The 22541-nt window shown below is 38.8% G+C and overlaps 1 protein-coding gene across 2 annotated transcripts; it reads right to left on the bottom strand.

Moving 5' to 3' along the window:
• Nucleotides 1-1426: 1426 nt before the first annotated feature.
• On the bottom strand, nucleotides 1427-21734 carry LOC145499350 (uncharacterized). Of its 2 annotated transcripts, XM_081478859.1 has the most exons (7): nucleotides 21405-21734; nucleotides 13077-13411; nucleotides 8579-8701; nucleotides 6663-6941; nucleotides 5576-5660; nucleotides 4715-4902; nucleotides 1427-3625 (listed from the first exon to the last, which is right to left on the bottom strand). In XM_081478859.1, the coding sequence occupies exons 1-7, from the start codon at nucleotides 21509-21511 to the stop codon at nucleotides 3609-3611; spliced, it is 1134 nt and encodes a 377-aa protein (XP_081334985.1). In that variant the 5' UTR covers nucleotides 21512-21734; the 3' UTR covers nucleotides 1427-3608. The 2 variants fall into 2 exon arrangements, with proteins under 2 accessions (XP_081334985.1, XP_081334984.1); XM_081478858.1 differs by having other exon boundaries at nucleotides 1427-4902; nucleotides 21405-21732.
• Between the last annotated feature and the right edge of the window lie 807 nt (nucleotides 21735-22541).

The raw sequence follows: 22541 nt of genomic DNA, 5'->3' as shown, positions 1-22541 counted from the left end.
AAAAAATTCGCATGACGGATAAAGACGGATAAAAACGGATAAAAACTGGGCTTTTTTCAAAAAGCGGTTCTCTTTTACCACAAGTGCATTCAAGTTTCCAGCTCTTCTGAACCATTCCGTTTCTTAATTTGTTTTTCTTGAGAACTTGAACGCCAAAGGACAAGTCAAGAGAGAAAAAAATTCAAGGCTTTTGACGATATTAAGAACCTCTCCTGACACTAAAAGATAGCTTCGAATTGTGACTAACCTTGACGACGTTTGTCTGCCGAAACCTTTCAAAAATACGTTTTTGGTCTAAAATGCCGTTTTGCTTTGGGATGTGCATTTCCTCTTGTTTTTCGAGGGTTGTCGAGTGACAAAAAAAAAAACGATTTAAAAAACACACTTTGGATCGTGAACAAGATGGTGAATTAAGTCTCTCAAACTCTGTGGAATCTAGGGCAGAGAACACAAACAGACATCATGTTTTGCAGGTCAGGTCAGATCTACCATGACTTATCTAGGAGAATTGTAACTCACTCTAGGTGGCATGTTAGTTAATCAGTATACTGCAACTCGGTGAATTGACGTCTGAGTAGGATCAAACCAATTTTAACTTCTTAGACAAATTCAGTTCCACGAGAAGCTATGACCAAGAGAAAACACCGCAAGGCCTCTAATTTTAAATTCCCTCTAGTTTAACCCACAGCAACAGATATATATTTTATTCAAAAATTCTACGACTAAAGGAAGAAAGTCCCCACGCCGAAAATCAGCGTTTGCTCGCATTGCGTGCCTAGGTTCTCAGCATGCATAAAGCTCTATAACGTACCTTACATTGCCACTCACATCCGGGGGAACTTAATTTCGCGAAACTGGAACGGGCATATATTTCGCTGGACTCAAATTTTGCGATTTGGGCAGAAAAATACGTCAAAAGGGGCTAACTTTCGCGAAAATTGTCACATCACTGACAGTTAGTCTCAAAACTGGCTCAACTGATTTTAATTTTCCATATAGCAATAGTTTCCGATGACACTGAACAAAATTATATAACAAAACGAAATTGAAAACAGTTTAGCATGTTCCTTTGCAACAAAGCAGAGCTATACAGAGTACGTGACACCGTCCGTATTTGCTCTTGCGGCTGAAGGACCACCTAAGTTTCCTCAAATGGACCAGTGGGGAGGGGGCGGGGGAAGAGCTGACTCCCCCTTCATCAGCAACAAGGCATTAAATTTTCGCGAAAACCTTTTTTTCGCGGGTCTTTAAGTTCGCAATTTTCAAAAACTTCCGAAGTCTCGCGAAAATAAGCAACAATAAGGCAAGGCAAGACCTGGGGTCGAGACGCGGCGTTGACAAGAGTCCCTGAGTTTAGAAAAATTATCCCAAGTTTAAAATTGGACAACGGCAAGCTTCCCGATGATCGCAGAATTGTGAAGACAAGTTTCAAGAAAAGTCGTTTATTTTTGTACATAGGTAATTATTTACATTTGCTTCAAAAGCACTACGATGCAAATTTGTATTTTATATCATCCAAGACAACTCTAACAAGATCTATCAGCAATTAATGCAAATGTAGCGAAGACTTCGCTGTAGTTGACATTTGGAAAGATGGGTAAAATGGCGCGACAGATTACAGCATGAAAAATCTTGACATAGACTAATTTACCGAAGACTCTACGGATCAAATCTGAGGGATTCACATGTACTGTGACATATGTAATTCAGGCAACATATACGTATATAAAAAAATTATTAAAATAAGTAATACGACTATACACTTCTTACAATACCTGTATTGCACATCCGGGATCCCTCTGATTTGGTCAGCAAAATCTTTTGTCACGTGCCTTAAGTCGACAAATACCGAATATGTCAAAACTCAAATGCAGCTGCCTAACTCAAATCGCGGGTGTGACAGTGAAATCTACTATCTAAGAAAATAACTTCTATCGCCTGTTAAAACCAGTGATATCTTTAGCTATATTATAACTTAATCTGATCTGTTGCTATTAAAATTTGAGCAAATCCATTAACTTTGAATTGGACCGTAATGAAAACTTATAGTACTGAATCAAAGTCTTCGTTTTCTACACAACACCCTTCTATCCATTAACATTTGCTCAAATTGAATAGAGCAGTTTTTAATCGAGTCTCGTAAAACCAGAAGCAAAGTTATCACTCTAGCTAATCCATTCCCTGTTAGCAGACGCTCTTTTCCTGGTGTTCGCTGACGGGAGAACACCAGGAAAAGAGCCTCTGCTAGCAGGGAAGCCAATCCAGTGAACCAATCAAAACTCGAAGTAAATAAACGTAGCTGACGAGAAGCGCGGGAAAACGCGTGCGAACGAGTCATGATTGGTTTGATTGGTGAAAATTGGCGCGAGTTCTTTCAGCCAATCGTGTGGCGTGCTGTAATGCAAGACCTATTACTTTTCCGGCGGCACTCCAGTGAAAACTGCTCTAATTACTATAATAATATTTAATATTCAATTCCATACATGTTGAATATCCTTTCAAAATACTTCATACAATAAAATTCTCTGCTGTTGCCACTATCTTTCTCCGATAATTTTCTATTTATCCTTCTCACAGGTTAACACATTACAATCCTGGGCCGAGTTGTTCAAAGCCCGATTAAGCTAACCCAGGATTAGAGAACATTTTGATTTCAGTTTTGTAACTTTTCGGTGAGGTTTTCAGCCTATATCGTTTGTCCTCCAGTTTTGAGTCTAAATAATCTCAAACTACACAAACCTAAACATTGAAAAACATTTTTATACAGAAAAAAATACTTCAGATAACTTTTACCCCTGGGTTAGCGTTAACCGGCTTTCAAACAACTCAACCCAGCTGAGGGTTATCTCAGGAATGTAATCTCGATTTTTTTCCGTGTTCCCTTACCGGAACAAGGGAACACTCGATTTTTCTCCCTGGTCCTTTACTACGCAAACGATAGACAAACTGGATTGAAATGTTTTCTCGTGTAGTAAGGGTTGTGTTCATGAAATAATAGAGAGGTTAAGCATGACGTTAACGGCAGACGGCAGACGGCGGACGGCAAACGGCGATGATAACTTCTGACTTTGAGTTCTTTTCTTATAATCCGTAAATAAAGCACACAAAAATAGCATAACGCCTCCTACTATTCACTGCAAATACAAATAATTTCACTCTACTGTACACACAGCTGAAGAGAGACGGCAAAAGTTTCATTTTTGCCGTTTGCCGTTTGCTGTAAACGTCATGCTTAACCTCTCTATTACATGAGAAATAATAATATTTGGAAAGTATGGCCGCCTGTATATCATCTAATTAAGGGAGCACTCTCACCCATGAATCAATGAACATTGTTTCCTACTGGATAAATTAATTTCTTTCAATAGTATCATTACTTCTATGAAAATATGGACCACGATCTGTATGGTACTAAACGTATTTCAAAGAAATCCCAGACAAGCGTGATAAAGACTGATTCTTCAACTTTGTCCACATTCTTTTTGTGAACGTTTTGGATAAAAAGTAGTATATATTCTTTTCTAGAATTCAAGCATTCGAGCCTAAAAAAATGTCTAAATTATTACACTGTACTTAACAACAATAGAAACAAATCTCTCCTCTAGTGCTCATTCTATTGTACTGTCTGAGAGATTGAGAACAAAAAATGATTCAAACTTGAAGATGACTCAAGGTACTGTATGAATGATAAACAAATGATCATGTACTGCATTCTTGCCCCTGTAAATTTTGCCTACGTTATGAACATGTCTCTCTGTGTAAACTACACATTTTCATAAGCCAATCTTGTTACTGGGACATCAATTTTGCCCTCGCAACTTATCACACGACATCGCACTGGTTTGAATTGATCAAGCAGCAATTTCCTGGAGCATTGGGTACTCAAACTAAAGGTCAGCACATCAAAAGGAAACTGGTCTTTGTGACTTGTCCCCATGTGTTCCGCTGTAACACTACTAAAGAATCCTGCAGGGACTAATCCCAAGGGCAAGCTGCCAACTTTTACATGTTGGTATAATTTGCATTAGTAACTGGACCGAGTGGAGTACAATTCAGGCTGTAATCGCGCGAGTAATTTCAAAATCGGACGAGCACGAAGCGTAAGACCGATTTGAAACTACGAGCACGATTACTCCAGGAGGTCCAATTACTAACTAATCGTATCTATAACAAATTTTGGAATAAAATTGTCTTATGAGAACTTCTTTTGCGCGAAAACGTCTGTAGAACTTTTCATAAGGTTTGAAAACTGTAGGAAATAAAGTTTTGGAACATTGCGAAGGAAGCCATTAATTGACGTGCGAATCACGTGGGTATCCAATTACAAAAAGTTCCAATTGGATACGTGTAACTCCCATGTGACACCCATGTGATCGGGCGCCGATTGCGTGACAAATAGGCGCGCGGAGTACCAATCACGATCGAGGATTTTGTTATAGATACAATTATGGACGTAAATGATGGCCAGTCAAAGAAAACAAGCCAATCCCTGTTGGTGTAGCGTGAAAACAAGCTCTCTTGACAGCTCTTGGAAGAGAACTTGCTTAGAGGCTCAGTGATCTCAATTCATCAGCATGTGCGCTTTAACTTTAGTATCTACTGGTATTAATCTAGAATAGTTTTGAAGTCTATGTCACAGGAATGGAAATAATCATGCGATAACAGACGAATATTAAATTCATTTAGACTGGTAGATTTTTATTGTCATTCTCACCTCCATCATCCTTATTGTAAAACACTTCTTTATTATATATGACAACGCCGCCTTCTTTGTCAGGAATCTGACTTCCAGTTTCTGATTCAGCAAAGCCTTCATGATTATGTTTGAAAGCAGGATTCTTCCTGCCATATTGATGATCTGGTGTAACTTTTCTTGGCTCATATTGGCACCCCTTCTTTTTTCTACAAGAAAATAAGCCATCATGATGAATATTCGAGTATCATATGTGATCTGACAAACAAAAAGGGAATTTTATTGCAAATTTATGAACAAAACCGACTTTTATCTTGTGCCCTAGCAGAAACATAACTACATTTTTTCTGGTTGCAAATTTGGAGTTTACATGCAGTAAGATCAAGTGACAATGTTATTCAAAGTATTTTTGCCATATGGCCACCCTCTTCCCCACTAGTTTTTTGTAAGGTCGCCTTACATGTAAGTTCTTCACCCTGCTCCCTAACTAACGAAATGCTTGGACAAGACTGCACTGAATTTGCATTGAATATGTTGGGAGCTATTAATACAGCACATGGTACATGAAGAAAGGCACTGTGAGAGTACACAACACAACACAATTATGCCGCGGCTCTAACTCAGAACAATACCCCTGCCATCCAGTGCTAAACATCAGGCCCTGGTTGTTTGAAGGCTGGATAATGCTATCCACCAGATAAATTGCTATCCAGGGGATAAGTGTTAAAAAAACAAAGTGCACTATCCACTGGATAGTGATTTATCCTGTGGATAGCATTATCCACCTTTCAAACAACCCAGGCCAAACCTCCCTGACCATCCTACAGTAAAAGTTCGCTCAGTGATTTTCAGGATGGTATTCAATTCTCTTCAAATACTTACCCGAAAAAAAAGATATACCAAATCATGGCGATGACAATTGCAACACTGAGGACCATGAATATGCATGCTGTAACCATCCAAACTGCTGCAAGAGAAAAGTTGAAAAAGGAAAATAGGTTAGCTTCATATTAAATTGAATTTCACAGAAGCATGGCCTCTCGACCCAAGGGATTTGAAATGAAAGTTCTCCACACCCTTGCCAGCAGTGTGAAATCCTGAACTGCTCAAAAGTAAGGGGGTAAGAGAAGTGTCTGAAGCGAAGAAGGGACTTCTCCAGATTGGAGGGGAGGGAGAGTTATTTTCCCTTTGGAGCCCCCCTCCCACTTCCCCTCAACATCCACTTTTGGCACATTATTTTTCCATAATTTAGTCTAGTATTATTATTCATCGGTTGTACTTTTCTTCTAAGGGCCACACAAGGCCCACACTGTCAGTTCTAATGACTATTTAGAGTACAGTCAAACCTGTATATAATGGCCCTGTATATAGCGGTCACCCTGTATATTACAGTCACCAAACGACTTCATGAATTAAAATCACGCCCTTCTATCTACCGTTAAGTTGATGTGTATATAGCTGTCACCCTGTATAAAATGGTTACCCAGTGATTTCCCGAGGGTGACCATTATATACAGGTTTGACTGTATTCCTAGTTCCATTTGGTGGGAAATTAGTCCAGAACAGGTTATCCACATGCCCTGACAGTTCACAAGTGACCATTCTATGCCACTAGGAGGTGAGAGGGACTATATATGGGGATATATGTTAAGTAAAACCTCTTTATCTGGAGTCCACCACCCAGAACCATTAAAGCCACTTTACCTAAATTTGGAAACTTATTGAAAATTATGTAATATTTTTAATTGTCTTTTGAATTCCTTAAATGCAGAACACCTTGATTTCAAGGGCAGTATGAAAGCGAGTTGCACAATCCATGCCCCATCAGGAATGATTCACAAGATACCGGTAATGTTTTGTTACACTAGAGGTATAATTAAATATTATGTACAAAGAGGCATAGTTAACAACAAATCAACCCTGAACTACTTTGTATGCTATCCACTTTTGAAGTATTAAGAATGCTTACTTTCACTGTCTCCATTTGAATCACCCTTCTGAGCCCCCCGTGCTCCTTGTTCTACCGCTGTTTCTAATGTTGTTTCATGAGGTTCCTCTGTTGCTATTGCCGAAGCTGTAGAAGTTGTTGTCACTGTTGTGGGTGTGGGTATCTGGGTTGTGGTTGCCTCAAAGGGTGTAGATGACATTGTAACATGTGGAGTAGAGGGCGTGGGTGTGGACAAGGATGAGCTTGAGAAAGTGTCACCTGGGCATGTCAGTTCACCAACACCATTTTCACACATTGTGTCTACAGCCAAAACAAACATACGAAAGTAAGTAAATGAGACTGAATTACAGATTTACAGTAGGTAAGATGAACTGCACTTCATTTTGTACTTGAAATTATTTTAATTTCATTTTAAGTGAACAGCCATTGCTAATTATTTTTTATTGTGTGTGTTTGGATGCTTGTATGGGTGTCCCATTTCTTCCACATTTTCCCTTGATTTTATTTACTTTTTTTTGCAGGGCCCACTTGCCTGACTAGTAAGTGGCTGTAGTCAGCTCTCATATATCTGCCAATATCAAACCTGGGTCTGTTTCAATTTATTTTTCTTATACAGCTGTAGGTAAATCTACATGTAACAGCACAAATAAAGATTGTTTTTGTTGTTGTTGCTTAAAGTAACACCTTGGGAGAACATTGAACCTGATGTCTTCCATGAAGCAAGGATTTTACAAACCAAGGAAATATCATTACAAGCTTAATAATCTTGAACTCCTTTGAATCAATCAATCTTCAATCAATCTTTTAGTTTTGTTGCTCAATTTACATTTATTCAGTTAGACTGGCCCAGGGATAGCTAGTCTACAGTGTAGTCTAGGCTACATGTAGGCGGGCCAGTCTATTAAGATCTAATAACAGATGTTTTTATTAATAATTAAAATAGATTACTGTAGAAAATTAGGAAAAAGTAAATAAATTAGAAAGGTGGTCGAAAAGAATGAAAAAAACAACAACAACAACAACAAGAAGAGAGGGGTTATCAGATTAATTACTAGGTATATAGTATACTGTACATCTATCATAACTACTTATTAACCTATAGTGAGGTCTTTATGGGAAAATCTCAAACCGAGACTGTGTGTAATGACCAAGGGATAGGGAGGTCAATATGGCAAGGACGAGGTTTGAGATTTTCCCTCAAAGATTGAACATTTCCAGTTAACAAGTTGTTTATTATATGGCAATTTGCTTTGTCTTTACAGGCCCATAATCAGCCTGTGGGCATTACAGGAGAATAATGCCCTAGAGTTCGCCAATCAGAATGCGCATTATATAGACTACAAACACAAGCCATATAATAATTCAATTTCATTCTTTTTTTTCCATATAAACTCCCATGCATGCACACCATTACCACACTTGCTTTCTGCATTGAAAACCTAATGTTTTTTTAAAGAGACTTGACTTTACATGTAGACGTACAAAATCAATATTCTGCTGTACAACTGGCACTGGATTTTGTGCCTGAGTGCTTCACTTCATCAGCTGCACTGCAGATGATTTTTCCCAGCCCCACTCCTTGCAATGTGAACTCTCACATATAACATATCTTACTAGTGGCATGCATGTGTATATACACTGGCTATATGGTATTTGCATGTATCAGGGCTCAAAAAAAGGGCAGTCCACTGAGTTGCCTGGGACAAGTAGATTTCCCTTCTGGGCAAGTACCTTTTCATTCTCACTTGCCTGATGGGCAAGGGCTCAGGCAAGTCTCTGCCAACTAAATCATTAAAAGAGCAAACTACGACTTGCCCAGGGCAAGCAAAATTTAAGAGCTAATCATCCAAAGCCAAGCTGGAATTCAAGTTTTTCGAACCGTGTATCCTTGAGAATTACTTGTCAGTCAGGGTGCTGGTTGATACACATGCTCTTACCTTCAACCTGGTCTGTTTCATTGCAAACATAAACTTCAATTTTCATGGAAACGTTTTTGCCAGTGTCATTACAGTGGCCTCCACTTGTGGCATTAATGTTCGAAGATTTTCCATCAGAAGTTGCTGAAACAACAATATAAAATGCTGTGTCAGTAAGGGAGTCAAGAAAATATGTTTTAAAACTTTATGAGCCCCAGACCATTTTTGAATTAAACTTAGTAATTTATCAGACAATACAATTTTGTAGATATTCTGTAGGAACCAGTATTAGAATGTGGGATTCACTGGCAGCTGTATGATATAAGACATCCTGTATTAAATTTGCCAATGTTTTGACCTAATTTTCAGAGCATTTCCCACACCTTTTTGATTTTTTTTTTTTTTACTTATTTTCTGGAAGACTCCCTGAAACCATGTACATATACAGTTGAACCCCCAGTATGTAACCACTCAAAAAGTCAAGCTTAGGTGGCTGTTTAGGGGAGGTGGTCACTTATGAGAGCTTCGACCATATTGTCAAAATTTTGCCTCATTAGCATATGTGACCCTCCATGGGAAAACAGGGAAAAAGGTGAACGCACGGGCACGCTAAAATGACACGCTAAACAATTGACAGTGTGTCAAATGACACACCGTCTTCCGAGCAGTGTGTCAGAAGGCACGCCTCATTAAAATTTTTCCTTTGTTACTATCGCACTGTAGAAACAAAAGTCGCGTGTCTCAGCGAACAATGAAGTGTGTCTAGCTCCGTACCATGTGAAATGGCACGCCAGTGAGTCAAATAGCATGCATTTTTCAACTGTGCAAAATGACATGCTAACCGCGTTGAAGAACTAACGTTCAACTCACCATTCTTTCATGTCAACAATCAGTAACAAGTTTAGCTTGGCTGACACCCGAGTTATGCTGCGGCGGCCGTAAAAGCAAACGATGGAAACAAGCAACTTCTCCTCGCAGATTTTCAGCGATTCCAGTGCTTTTCAACGAGTATCATACTCAAAGTTGACGATAGAAAATCTTTATTTGTGGTCATGGGTCCTACGTTTGCGAAATCAGCTCTCTCTTTCAGCAGTGCTCTCAATTTATTGAAAATAAACATTAGTGATTTCAGATGACATGTGAGGAATTCAAATAAGTGAGTAAACATGCAGTATTTACTCGGCAGAAACTGAAGCAAAATTTTGTGCCACCAACGTTGTAGACTGTTGTCGATATGATTAACGTTTTGTTCGCCATGTTGACAACATAGCCTTCGGTCCCAGTATTTGCGTAGCCAAACAAGAGCTGGGTGGGGATCTGGGGGAAAAAGTTCAAGCTATTCGACGATAATGTGTCCGGCAGCCAGACAAGGTTTGAAATAGACTCAATGACCAGCTGTGAGAAATTTTTCTATGAAGTAAAACAACGTAAAAAGAACACTGTGACAGGCGACCCCAGGAAGAATTGAACACGGGACGCCCGCATGGCAAGCAATACTCATGACAACACTAGCCTGCGAAAACAGCCTCCTTCACTTCCGGCCCAAGTGGCGTTTCGCAAGAAGGACGCCACTCGGGCCGGGAGCGAAGAAGGACCGCTGTTTTCGCAGGCTATGACAACACCAGCTAACAGCTTTCGAAAATTTTATATACAGCGTTAACCTTAGCATTATTGAAAGCTAGCCGTAAACAGGCTAACCGGAGAGCTATTCAGGCTAACCGAAGTGCTGTTCAGGATAACCGGAGTACTTTTTAGGCCTAAACTACAAAAAAGCGGTTCATTTGTTCATTAATACTGGTACGGTCCGGTTGCTGGGCTCACAAAAATTCACATTACGGTGGAAATTCTGAAGTTTTCAGCCATATAAACAAGAGTTTGATGTTATTGACTGAAATTTAACAAAAAACTAATTTTGACTGCCGGACACGGATAATCGTTACGGGATTAAGAATTCATAGGCGCACTGTCACACACACGATTCTCTATCCCGTTCCGATTTTATGACCCTCAACTTTTCGAAATCCTCACGCTTTTATTGTTCTCCCTTCCGTTTCGTATTTCCGTGCGTTCGAAGTGTTAGTCCATTCTTTCGGTAATGTTTGACCAAACTGTAAAATCGGGTCTTGTGCAGATGATGCATGAACAAAAAAGTTTTAAGACAGATTCGGTGTGCGTGAAAAGAGAGAGTTACCCTGGTCCGCTGCCGCTTTGTCTCTTTTCTTCCCGAGCTGCTGACTTCATCACAGTTTATGGCACTTTGAACTATTCCTAGAATTACTAAATCCAGTTCAGATGATTCAAGTTCCGCACAGTTGTTTCTGCAGTCAATAATGTCCTCCAGTAGAAAAGTTGAGCTGCGTGGCTTTTCTTCGACACCAAGGGTACATCCACATGTTTTGCGAATAAATGTCTCCACTCTCGATCGATCAGATGAGTCCAATTCAGAAAACTCGAAGTCAATGTCGAAGCCAGTCTCATCATCGCTGCTGTCGTCAGAAAAGTCCTCGTCTTCATTAAATTCTTCCTCAGCTAGTCTAGGATTGAAATATTCTTCTTCAACAGACTCTAAATCGTTTTCTCGTGACAGAAAGCAGGGAAATTCGTGACCTTGTGTGTTCTCCATGATTTACTTTTAAGAAGACTAAACAACGACAACAACGGCTTTTGGTGTTGTAACTAAGCAACGAGTGAGGACCCTGGGAGCGAGGTTACCTGCAAGAGGTCTGGACCATGGTCGCAAAGTCAAGACCCTACCAAGCTAAGTTTTTTGAGTCTCGAGGTCTCGAGGTCTCGAGGTCTCGTGGGTTTTTATTTTCATTTTATACACGTCTCTTACAACTTGAAATTACAGTCCAACAGGTGAAACAGGTTGACATGCAACACCGTCACTCGAGGCGACGAGTCCACTTCATCAATCGTAAGAACCTTGTACGCCCTCCGGGAAGTAAGTGAAGTAAACTTGTGTGTGTTCATTTTATAATAATAAACAAATGAAAAACATATGTTGTCTACCATGTATTTCTCGACTCGTACCAGGAAAAGTAAGTTTCGTCACGTTGAAAGGTTCGAATCGGAAAGGTGGCTGTTTTGGGAAGCTTGTCTTGACGCACGCGTGCTATATCGCACGCGTGTCTTTTCACACGCGTGTCTTTTCGCACATAAGCGTGTCAAACAGCTCACTGCTTTGGACAAAAGCTTTAGCATGCAAAACAATATCTACCGTGACACTCTTTGTTTTGCTTGTTACATATGCGCATATCTGAGAGATAGGTGACACGCTTAGCGTGCCGTGTCATCACACGCGTGCCCGTGCGTTCACCTTTTTCCCTACTTTCCCGTGGAGGGTCACATATGGTATACATTTTTCTTTCAATTCTCAAAGTTTTACTCATGCAAAAAGTCAATTTCAAGAAAAAAAATCCAGCTCTTCCCACTGAGAAATTTCCTTCTCTTGTACATGTAGCACCTAGGAATGCGATAATGTTACAACACCGTATTGACCAACTTTCACTTCATTATCTGTCAGGTGGTTGCTTACGGGAGGTTAAAAACAAAAGAAAATTTCAAAATTTTAACTCTTAAAGTGGCTGCAGTCACTTACAAGAGGATGTCGCTTACAAGAGGTTCCAAATATAGTGATTTGACTGGGAAACTTTTGGTAGTTTGGAGAACTGGTCACTTATGAGAGGTGGTTGCAACCAGAGGTTCCACTGCAATTCATTTTCTCAGGGGTGTCATTAAGAGCCAGACACTGGCCAATATGGATGATTTTGCCAGCCTGGCTTGACAATCTAGAGAAAAGTTCTCCTTACAATGAAGTTCAAAAAGTTTTGCTTGCCCGTGAAAACCAGCTACCCTCCGGCTGAAAATGCTAATGAAACCCCTTTTTGTATTTACGACGGGCAAAATTTCCTCTGAAAAGATATTTAAGACAGATTCCACTCAAAGTTCGAGCAATAACTGCAAAAATTATGTACTAAAAATCTACTCAAGACATAGCAAGGTAACGTTTGAAATAGTTTTTAAAACATCTCACTTTAGTTCATTTCTCTAAGTGACCCTGCGATTAAATTCTCAAGCGTTCTCGAGAAAATTAATGTCAAACCTCGTAAGAATGCTTAATCCATGTGTTACTAAGTTTTCAACTGAGGCAAAATGTATGTTTTCACTGAAATATGGATAACCTCAAGTTCAATTTTCTCTCACTGGGTCAGCTTGAGAGCTTAAGTCACGGTGCACTCCTCTTAACTGTGTTCAAAATATAATTATTCACTTGACTCTGAAGATGACTTCGGCCCACGTTATCGAAGCATCAGTCACCAACTACAGTTCTTTTCAGAACTACCCTCACCTGGACGATCACACTACATGAACTGTGTTCAAAATATTACCATGGCATGAGGTTTATTTGGTAACTTAATTTTTGCCATTATTGCTCAAATGCTCTGTGGAATCATCTAATTTTCAATTTTCATACCTAGTTTATAATTAACTACTTAATTGTTTTGTTGTCACTCACCGATAATGTAATAGGAATGTCCTCTTTTGAATTCAGGCTCGCCTGGGGTGGCTGCAAAGCGCTGAAATGTAATAGAATGAAATTGCAGCTGTGTTGGCTCGTTGCAACGGAGGGCAGGCTGAGTAACGTTTTCATCTAGCGTTGTGTCGCATTTATCAAAGCTGTCTTTGTTGTACAATAGCCAGAGGTTTTCAAACTTGTTTGTTTTTGAAACTTCTTCTGAAGTTGTCCGCAGGACAGTGGCAACATTTGGACAAATAAATTGTATTTTTGATGAAGAACGGATTTTCAGACGCTTGTACTTGTAGGGGCAGTCGGAATTTCCAACAATAAATCTATAAAGAGAAGAAAGCCATGGAAAGTACAAAAATGAATTTATTAGCAAATTGAATAAGCTACTTTTCAGTTGTCTGGTGAATGTTTTCATAATTTTGTTCTTTAAAAAGCTAGTTTAACACTTGATAGTAACTGGCATAAAGTAATGACATCAAAATGACAAGTTACACATGTTTTAATAGGTAGTTTAATGCCCTTAATCAAAGAGAGATCTGTGGCCATGGGCAATCAAAAAAGACTGGAAAATTAACATAATCAGATACCTGTAGATTAGGTATCTGTACCTGCATGTACAGTTGAACCCCACTAATTGAAACTCGGTAATTTCAAATTCCCTGTTATTTCAAACTCAGACCAATTTCCCCTAGTCAATAAAAAATGCATTCCATCATGACGATTGTACACATTTATTAGCTATAGTTTTTTGTTACTTTCATATTTTAATGTTAACCCAGTTATTTTGAGCCCTGCTATTTGGAACTACATTTATCAGAATTCCAAATAGCAGGGTTCAACTGTCACATTGCATGTGCATTCAAAATTTACATCTAGAAATTTATATTAAACACACCTGATAGAATTATTAGAAGGCATGGCAAAAGATAAATTAAGATAATTTTAATATTAAAATAATATTAAAAATTACATTGCAGAAAAGAGAACAATTATGATATGTCCCATGTGTTCAAAACAATTTACCGATGCCTGTTCACATGATCAATATAATTCTGTGGTTCTAAATGAACTTTGAGTTCATATCAAGAACACGTAGAACACTCTTTTTCAGTTTCACAAACACCTAAGAATGTAGTTTAGGACCTTCATGAATTCGAAAACTTACAAAATACATTTTGACAAAAACTACATCGTACCTACAGCCATAATATGAAATAAACAGTAGGAGCTAAAAATCACTTTGTGTGATATGAGCCATCTGTATAATGAATTGTATTGTTATTAAATTATAATTATCTGGAAATTGCTAAAATTAATCTTATATAGGAGTTAACAAAAAGGGAAAATATTAGGAGACATTGTTCCTTCCAAGATGCACATAAAATTGTCACAAAAAAAATTCATCCACACTGGGAATTTGATATTAAAGACTTCCTTGAGGTTTGCCTGCCTCCATCTCAGTTTAGATCAACTGACTAGCACATATTGTTTTCTTTTCCTTGTCACATCAGATGAAGGTAAACACTTGTAACTCTGAACCTATATCACAAACGGCAATTTCCTTTATTTCGGTTGCACCACAGGTAACAAATATTCAAGTGCTTCACTGGGAAAACGTCTTTTTCAATGCATGCAAGTGCACCCAAAAAGCCAAGGTCATCAAAACACTTCAAAATACATTGAAAGGTCTTCATCATTATCACGTTTGAAGGATGTTTAAAGTGATATTTTTATCATCAGTCTATAAATTAAAATTTTATTCTATTTCTGACATTCAAGTGGCTGAAAAAGTCCTTGCACCAAGATCTTTCTTTCCAATATTGATAACCAAAAGACACTGTGGATCAGGAACTTGATGGTGAGCTTCTTGCTTGCCATAAATGCTAGCTGGAAGTTTGGAGTGCCAGAGAAAGCAAACATGACCCTTCCAAAATTTGTGAGAAGTTATTTTTGGGATATTTTAGTGGACATTTCAGGTACAAAATAAAGAAGCTGAGATCATGATATGAATTCTGGTTTGTCTAGAACTACAGTACCGCTCAAAAGTAAGTTACCACCTTCTCGCAAGACGAGAATCTCGTCTCGCGAGACGAGAATCTCGTCTCGCAAGACGCGACTCTCGTCTCGAGAGACGAGACTTTCGTCTCGCGAGACGAGACTCTCGTCTCGCGAGAGCTTTAAAAAACTGTAAGTACGGTTGCCTGAACTTCTCGCGAGATTTTAATAGCCTATTGTGAAGCAAACAATGCAGCAACAACACAGCGAAACTTTGCGCGATCTGACGAAGCTTCGCTTGCGAGCGCCGGCGCCGGATTTCCCATGTTTACCACGTTCATAAAAGATGTAACTCCAGAAATTTTCAACCCACATGGTTTGAGAATGGTATCTGTGAATATATACGCCGCAAATTTTTCAGTTTTCAATCGAAAACATATCGTTCATGCGATTTATGAAATCATTAACTTCACTTCAGTAGAAAGGTGCTGTATACATGAAAGACAGGTTAACAGTGACATGTTTAAAAGCAAACACGGACCGTTCAGGACCATTCTTGGCCTTCGAGCGGTTCACAATTTTCATAACCGTGTTTCGATCACTGATCAACGCGCGTTGCTAACTTTGCAGTTAAGCAAGTTCTGTGACACAGCTTATCTCGCAGCATTTGCTATTAAAAACTCTATAAAGCCATTTCATTTTTTAAACGTTTCTCTTTGTTTGTAGGGTTCTCCGAAAGCCTTTTATCGATCGATGTACATGTAGGCGAGTTCAACATCAACACAACTAATTTGACCAAAGGATCGCAATCTTTCCATCAATCGCTCAACAGACTTTGTCTCTCTTGGTGAGCGCGTTTAACAAGGAAATTAAGATCAACATAACTTTCAGTATTCAAACTGATGTCTTCTGCGTTCCATTTCACGTTCCAATTCTTTGAACACTTCTACCACGTGCGATTGTTATTAACCGCGCAGCCATGGGCCGAGCGCGGTTCATGGTTTACCTGTGGTTTTTTTTTTTTCGACTTCTGTGCGAGCAGACCCAAGCTTCCACTCGGCCAAATTTTGAGTCACGCAACCTGTGATGTTTACTCGCAAAAAGCTGTTGAAACATTAATAAATCTCATCTTTCGCAGGAAAAAATTAAAAACCCAGCGCTCGTCAAAAATTATATTTTTTCAGCAGAAATTTAGCTCGGAACATATACATATTTATATTCCTTTGAATCGTCGATGAAATGACCTTTTCTGGATATTTTTTCCTTCGGGGTCAACCGAAACCTCCGATTACAAAATCACGCCGAACCCACACGTTGCAAAAAAATCTCTTCAAAACCCTGACTTCGAAGTGATATAACACTTCAGCGTTAATAGCTACCACACATCGGCAGACGGTAAATCTATTCCTTAACAATCCAGCTTTATCATGTTAAAATTTCAGCGAAATCGAACAAAACCAGAATTAATTAGAATTTTTTTGTGACCTCACTCCCCAGACTTGACCTAACAAAGGAAGCCACGGTCGCCCATAGCAACCGAAAAACACGAACACAACAAAGCCGACGTTTCGGCCAAAAAACTCCAGAATTATCGCCTGAGAGCTTAAACTTGAATGGGAACATCTCTTTTGAACTTTTTTCAACTGATTTAGACGAAATACTGGCCTCGACGGGCTACAAAAAATACCAAGAGAAAAACAGAACAAGACAGCAGAACAAGCCGATAATATTTCATCGCATGGCTTTCGGCACGAAAACGAAAATACAGCTTACTTCTGGATAAATTCAGCCTTAAAAGCCAGCAACCGGCCCCAAATTACTTTCTGTATCGTTACAAATGTCTTGACTTCCATCTCCGAAAGATTTTGCCCCAATTTTGAGCAAATAAACATTTCGTCGACGGTGACCGCCATTACGGTGGCTTCCATACTAAATTAGCTAAGTTAACAAAATTCTCCCGTGGGGGGGATATGACAAATTTGGTGAGAATCAAAAGTAACGCCAATTTTCTGTCACGTTTTCAATCTGTGGTCACTGGAGTGACCAAAATCGATACATCAGTCGGGATAGAGTTTTATTATTAAATTATATAACTTGTGTGACTACTTTGCTAGCCCTTTACTCGTGGAAAACACCAATTAAATTTAATCATGATTTTTAAGAAAGAAAGCTGTTGTTAATAGTGTTATTATTGTGTCGTTCATATCGTTCAAGCCCATACATATCCCGAAGAAAGTTCTAGATTAAGACCATTACGTCATCGGAGATTTGTCAACGGCTACCACTGATCGTGCAATAATACAGTTTGTGTTGATCAAGTGATGTGATGTCTACAGTAAGAAAAGAATCATCAATGACTACTTTGGAATGTGCACTGCGTTCCGACGGTAGTGCTAAGCGAACCGTTAAATTTTTAAAGCGCGGTTATAAGATCTAACAGATCTTCTTGTTTTAGCAAACGACGCGTACATAAAGTCAAAGTCACGTTTTCGATTTGTTATGTAATCAAAAATTCACTTCCTTTCTCGCTGTCAGACGAAACATGTACAGATTTACCGAAGTTCTCTTTCCGGTGGTTAATATTTCGATTTTTATGACTGATTACATTCAATTTTATGGATGAAAACAACGGTTTTACGATTCAAAAGCGAGTTCAAAGGACATGCACACTTATGCAAATTCACTGCGTTACGGACTAAAAATAATCCGTAAACTATTGACACTTTACTCATCGATTGCTCAAGCACTTTCACCAACGTCTTGATTTGAGAATAAAAAGCAATGTTTCCATTCAGTTTCTTCATTTGCGATGATAGTATTGGGTCTTACGAAGCAAGTTTCCACTTAAAAGCTGTCGTTCATATTTACGCAAAGTCAACACGCTGCAATGAAATAATTAAAGCGACCGCCGAACTCGAGTTTCGGCGAACGTCTTTGCCGTTCGTTTTTCATCACTTTCATTTAAGTTTTTCGCTTGTAAGTTAAAGTTGGCTCCCTTGAAGTGGCGTGTGAAACAAGAGCCTGCAAAACCAGATGCTCTCGCGGGGTAAACTTCACCGCGTCGCGAGAATTTAATCGTTTTCTCGCAAGCTAATTGCTTGTAATTCATTCCAAAATATACGCTTCAATGGTTCTCGCGAGACGAGAGTCTCATCTCTCGAGACGAGACTCTCGTCTCACGAGAAACGAGACGAGAGGTGGTAACTTACTTTTGAGCGGTACTGTATAATGTACATTGTACATATTAATATACTGTTAACAATATAGACTGAGATGTCTGTATAATGAAGGCACCCAAAAGGAGAGATTCCACCCAACACATTTACATGTACTTCCTGTTTACAGGGTTCGTACCCTTTTTCAGAAACAAATTTCCAGGACTTTTCCAGGACTTTTCCAGGACTCAGATTGATTTTTCCAGGACTCTAAAATTCACATTAACCCTTTCACTCCCAAGATCTTAATGTTAATTCTCCTTACTGTCTGTCATACATTTCATATTTTTTACTTGAGTTTAAAAGATTTCCAGAACTTTTCAGGACCAGTAGCCCTTTTCCAGGACTTTCCAGTCCTGGAAATTGCCACAATAAAATTCCAGGACTTTCCAGGTTTTCCAGGACCTGTACGAACCCTGTGTTTAAAAAAGTTAAAGCAAGTCAGCTCTAATTTGGGTTCCACTGTACTAATGAGATTTGTGAAATTATTACATGCACACTGTACATGTATTAGCAGTCTTGTTGCAGAATGGATGCCAAACTGACAATAACAAGGAACAGTGTGCACATAGCCTTGCTAATGAACAGCATAATGTTATCACATTTATTTAGTCTTAATTCAAACACTCCTCTATCTGTGGTTTGTGTACATGTAACAAGAGAGCCTAAGCCATGACAATGGCGACCCTGTCTGAGGATAATGCCTAGTAAAATACGTATTTACATTTTCCCTCCAAAATTATTTTGCAATGGTCTAGATCTGTTCAGAGTGCCTACTGGTCTCTGAGAACTAATTGCTCAAGCTAAATATTTAATGCCAGCATTCAATTCCAAATGAAAATATAAAAAAATTGCCACCATCACTCGTGCTCTCCAAAATACGTAGAACTTGGTCATTTCTCTCTGTTGCTGTGCAGAGGACGGAAAAGAAATTGTGCAAAGATTTAGTACGCACATGAACAGCCATTGTTCTACTCATTAAACCTGTGGTTTGGTGACATTCTCGTTGCCATAGCCATCATGGTTTGCTTAAGCTGTCTCATTTAACTGTTGTCCAAATAACACTTTTTACAGTTTTTTCATTGGTTTCATGGAGACTTCCCCCATGTCTTCAACTGGCACATATGCCTCTATAATTTCATTCATTTTACATTTTGTGTCAGTTTAAAGAAAAGAATTAATGGATGGTGCAACAAAATTTGCTCGCACCCAACTGAAACCAGTGAACAAGGAAGCAAACACAAGTTCTGAAGCACGAATAAATATTCATGCTTGGTTAGAACCAAGACAATCAGGAGTCAAATAAAAAAGGACCTCAAAAATTGTGAAACAAATTTCATGAATTTAAACATGCTACTTTTGAAATTACATTTCACCAGGGCTAGTGCCACCAACCAATATTAGTAATTTTCTGAATGCCCCCCTGGTCGTCCTTTCTTAGTGTGAAACAATTTCCTATAAGTGTCATTCAAGCGCTTGAGCGATTACAGAAACCACAGCTCATTTTTAGGCCTCATTGTAACTGATTTCCAAAACTGCAGCACTTCACTGATTTCGTAAGTGTGATTAACTTGGAAATCAGTTGTGCATTAAGTCATTGAAAGAGACTGTGGTTTGAATGATTGACGTATTTCCCTCTGTTTCCATAATTGACATACACCGTGCATAATCTATTGATTTAATAGCTAGATCATCAGCTAGTCTGGGCGCACTTCTGTTCCCTTTACAAAGACTTATGAATATCTTCAACAAGCTCAAATGACAAATAGTATGCAGCTGATTTTAAGTTCTTTCAAAAAAAATGCTTCTCATTTGTACACTGGACGACAGAGAATACAGTAAAGAATTGGTTCATGCTAAGCGTGCGTATATGGAGTTATGGATGAACGCAGGAAGTTTGGAGAGCACTAGTCGAGAAGCTAGAGTTGTTCACGGCTATCGCCTCGAGCAACACAGCTAAAAGCATGAACCAATTCATTTATAACATGGCAACAACATATTGAGCTCTACAACATGTTCCATTTGTGATTGACTACAAAGTTCTCACAACGCATATATTTATGGTGAAGGAAAACAAAGATCATTATATAATTAGGATCCTAACACGCCACAATCAGTTGAGCAACGGTTGGACGAAAACGCTTCACTTGGTTTCTAAAAAATTCGCTTCGAATTAATTATAATGAAAATGCAGGCAAACAAAGTCAAAAATACTCAATGAAAATGTAGACAAACAAAGTCAAAATATTCAAGTTTAAGGAGACATCTTGGCTCAGCAAAAGTCAAAGGCTCAAAGTAGGGTTTGAATTGTTCAGAATAATCTTCACCTTACCAAAACGTAAAAAAAGGAACTTGCACTAAACTTGACGGACATTTTGCAGCTAAATTGAAAGTGCACACGCTATATACGCTGATGGCTCAATAGGAATTAGGTAGGACTAGCGCGCACGCTGTTAAATTATCTTAGTTTCTCTCTTGCATCTTGATTTTGGAGAAAAATAATAGAAGACATTTCGTCGATAAAAATTCAAGAATCTGTTAATGGCTCTAATTAATAATAAACAGGACACATAATAAACAACCTCCATAAAAAGTACTTGACTGATTCCTGTAAAAACCTTGGTCAGGTATAATCTCATTCAACAACTGACAGCTGAATATTGAAGAAAAGTGCATATAGGGATTCTCAGGAAATTTCCGCGAAAGTGAAACTCTGTGAAAACTTCCTAGAGAGACGTGTTTAAACAAGGTCGAAACACGATAACCTCTCTCTGGTCTGTAATACAAGCTTTAAAAAATATAAGCTTAAGCTTGAGCTTCGTCGTGAAACACCTAATATCCTGAATGAGTCTATAACAAGGAAAATACGACAACTGCAAACGCAAAGATTAGAACAAAACAATAAGAAGCAAGCTTAACACGATGGAATGAAAGCGATGATAAATTTTCAGAATAAAGAATATTAATAACACCTCATCGACGCCATATGGACTAAAAAATCGAGGTTACACAATACTGTACCGTCTACAAAATGATCGCTTTTCAGCTTATCACAGCTTTAAGCCAACCAACATACAAACACACACGCAAGAAAAATCTTACTTACGACGGATTCTCGGGATCCCACATGATAGACTTGTAAGTTTCGCTAGCAGGAATGCAGTTCAAGTTAATGAAGAAGACAAGAATACAGAAAAGATGCTTCGAAATCATGACGAAGTCGTGTATATTGCCGCTTGTTGCCGTCAGTTCATATCATGGCTCCACTCGATTCTGCTCACGAAATTTTCACACGATATCTTTGCTCTTTGAATCAAAGCAGGAATGAATAGGGCGATGGCAACCAAAGTATGCTATCGATTGTTTACCTTCAGGAATAAGCACCCGGAAACATTCTAGGTTCTCAAATGCTTTAAGACTTCGCAGAGGCTCTATTTCGCTCGAGGGCACTTTCGGTCCCAGGTCACGCCGGCGGCAAATTATTAAATCGCCATGACAACGTCGCGCAAACTTCGAAAGACTTCTCGAAAGTACTTCCCGAGCTGTTTAGAAACCGGCTGAGAATTGTCAAAAATATTTGTGACGATTTTAAAGCGAAATTTCTTGAAACGTAAAGGATTCTGTAGTGCGTGCAAAGTGAGTGTAAATGGAGACAAGTCGTGTTATATTTGTTATGGGGGAAGGCCTAGCTGATTATAAAAGTGAACTGACGATCTTGTCACCTTTTCCATGTAGCAGATGTGTTTTTTATTTTTATTTCTTTTTCCTTCAAATTAATATATTAAATGACACGACATTCTGATAACTCGGAAACCTGTGAAAACCTTCTCTCCCTCTTGGTCCCGAAAGCTTACAACTCTGGAGTGAGTTTGTAAGGTCCTGCTAAGCCAATTACTCATCACTCAACTATGTCATTTATCCTCCATAAACACCCACTCTCACTTACGCAGTGCTATAGTATACAAGTGAAGACAAGCTCTCTCTTTCCTCAACGCAGACATCCGCAATGTGAACCCTCGCATAAGTAAAAATTCGGGATATGTATTCTGTGGATAATATACTGTCTGAGCTTCCAGCTGTCGGCTTTATTTATCGCCGAAAAAAATGAAAACTCTCAACCGAGTAAATTTTTTCAAAACTGTTAGGTTAAAACAAAATCAGGAACAATATGTGAAATAATACATAGGTGTCGGTAAAGTAGCTATATTTGGAGGATAATTGAGCATTAATTTTGAAATGAGGA

This window comes from Orbicella franksi, chromosome 10 (genome assembly GCF_964199315.1).
Source record: "Orbicella franksi chromosome 10, jaOrbFran1.1, whole genome shotgun sequence".
NCBI lineage: Eukaryota > Metazoa > Cnidaria > Anthozoa > Scleractinia > Merulinidae > Orbicella > Orbicella franksi.
This window is presented reverse-complemented; position numbering and strand designations above follow the sequence as displayed.

What these genes read in the sequence shown, in the direction of transcription:
- LOC145499350 (XM_081478858.1), bottom strand. Translation starts at nt 21,511, where the DNA reads ATGATTTCGAAGCATCTTTTCTGTATTCTTGTCTTCTTCATTAACTTG. An exon ending in TGAAACAGACCAGGTTGAAG is followed by an intron (nt 6,942 to 8,578) that starts GTAAGAGCATGT and finishes TTTTGGCTGTAG; the next exon opens with ACACAATGTGTGAAAATGGT. An exon ending in TGGTATATCTTTTTTTTCGG is followed by an intron (nt 4,903 to 5,575) that starts GTAAGTATTTGA and finishes ATTTTCTTGTAG; the next exon opens with AAAAAAGAAGGGGTGCCAAT.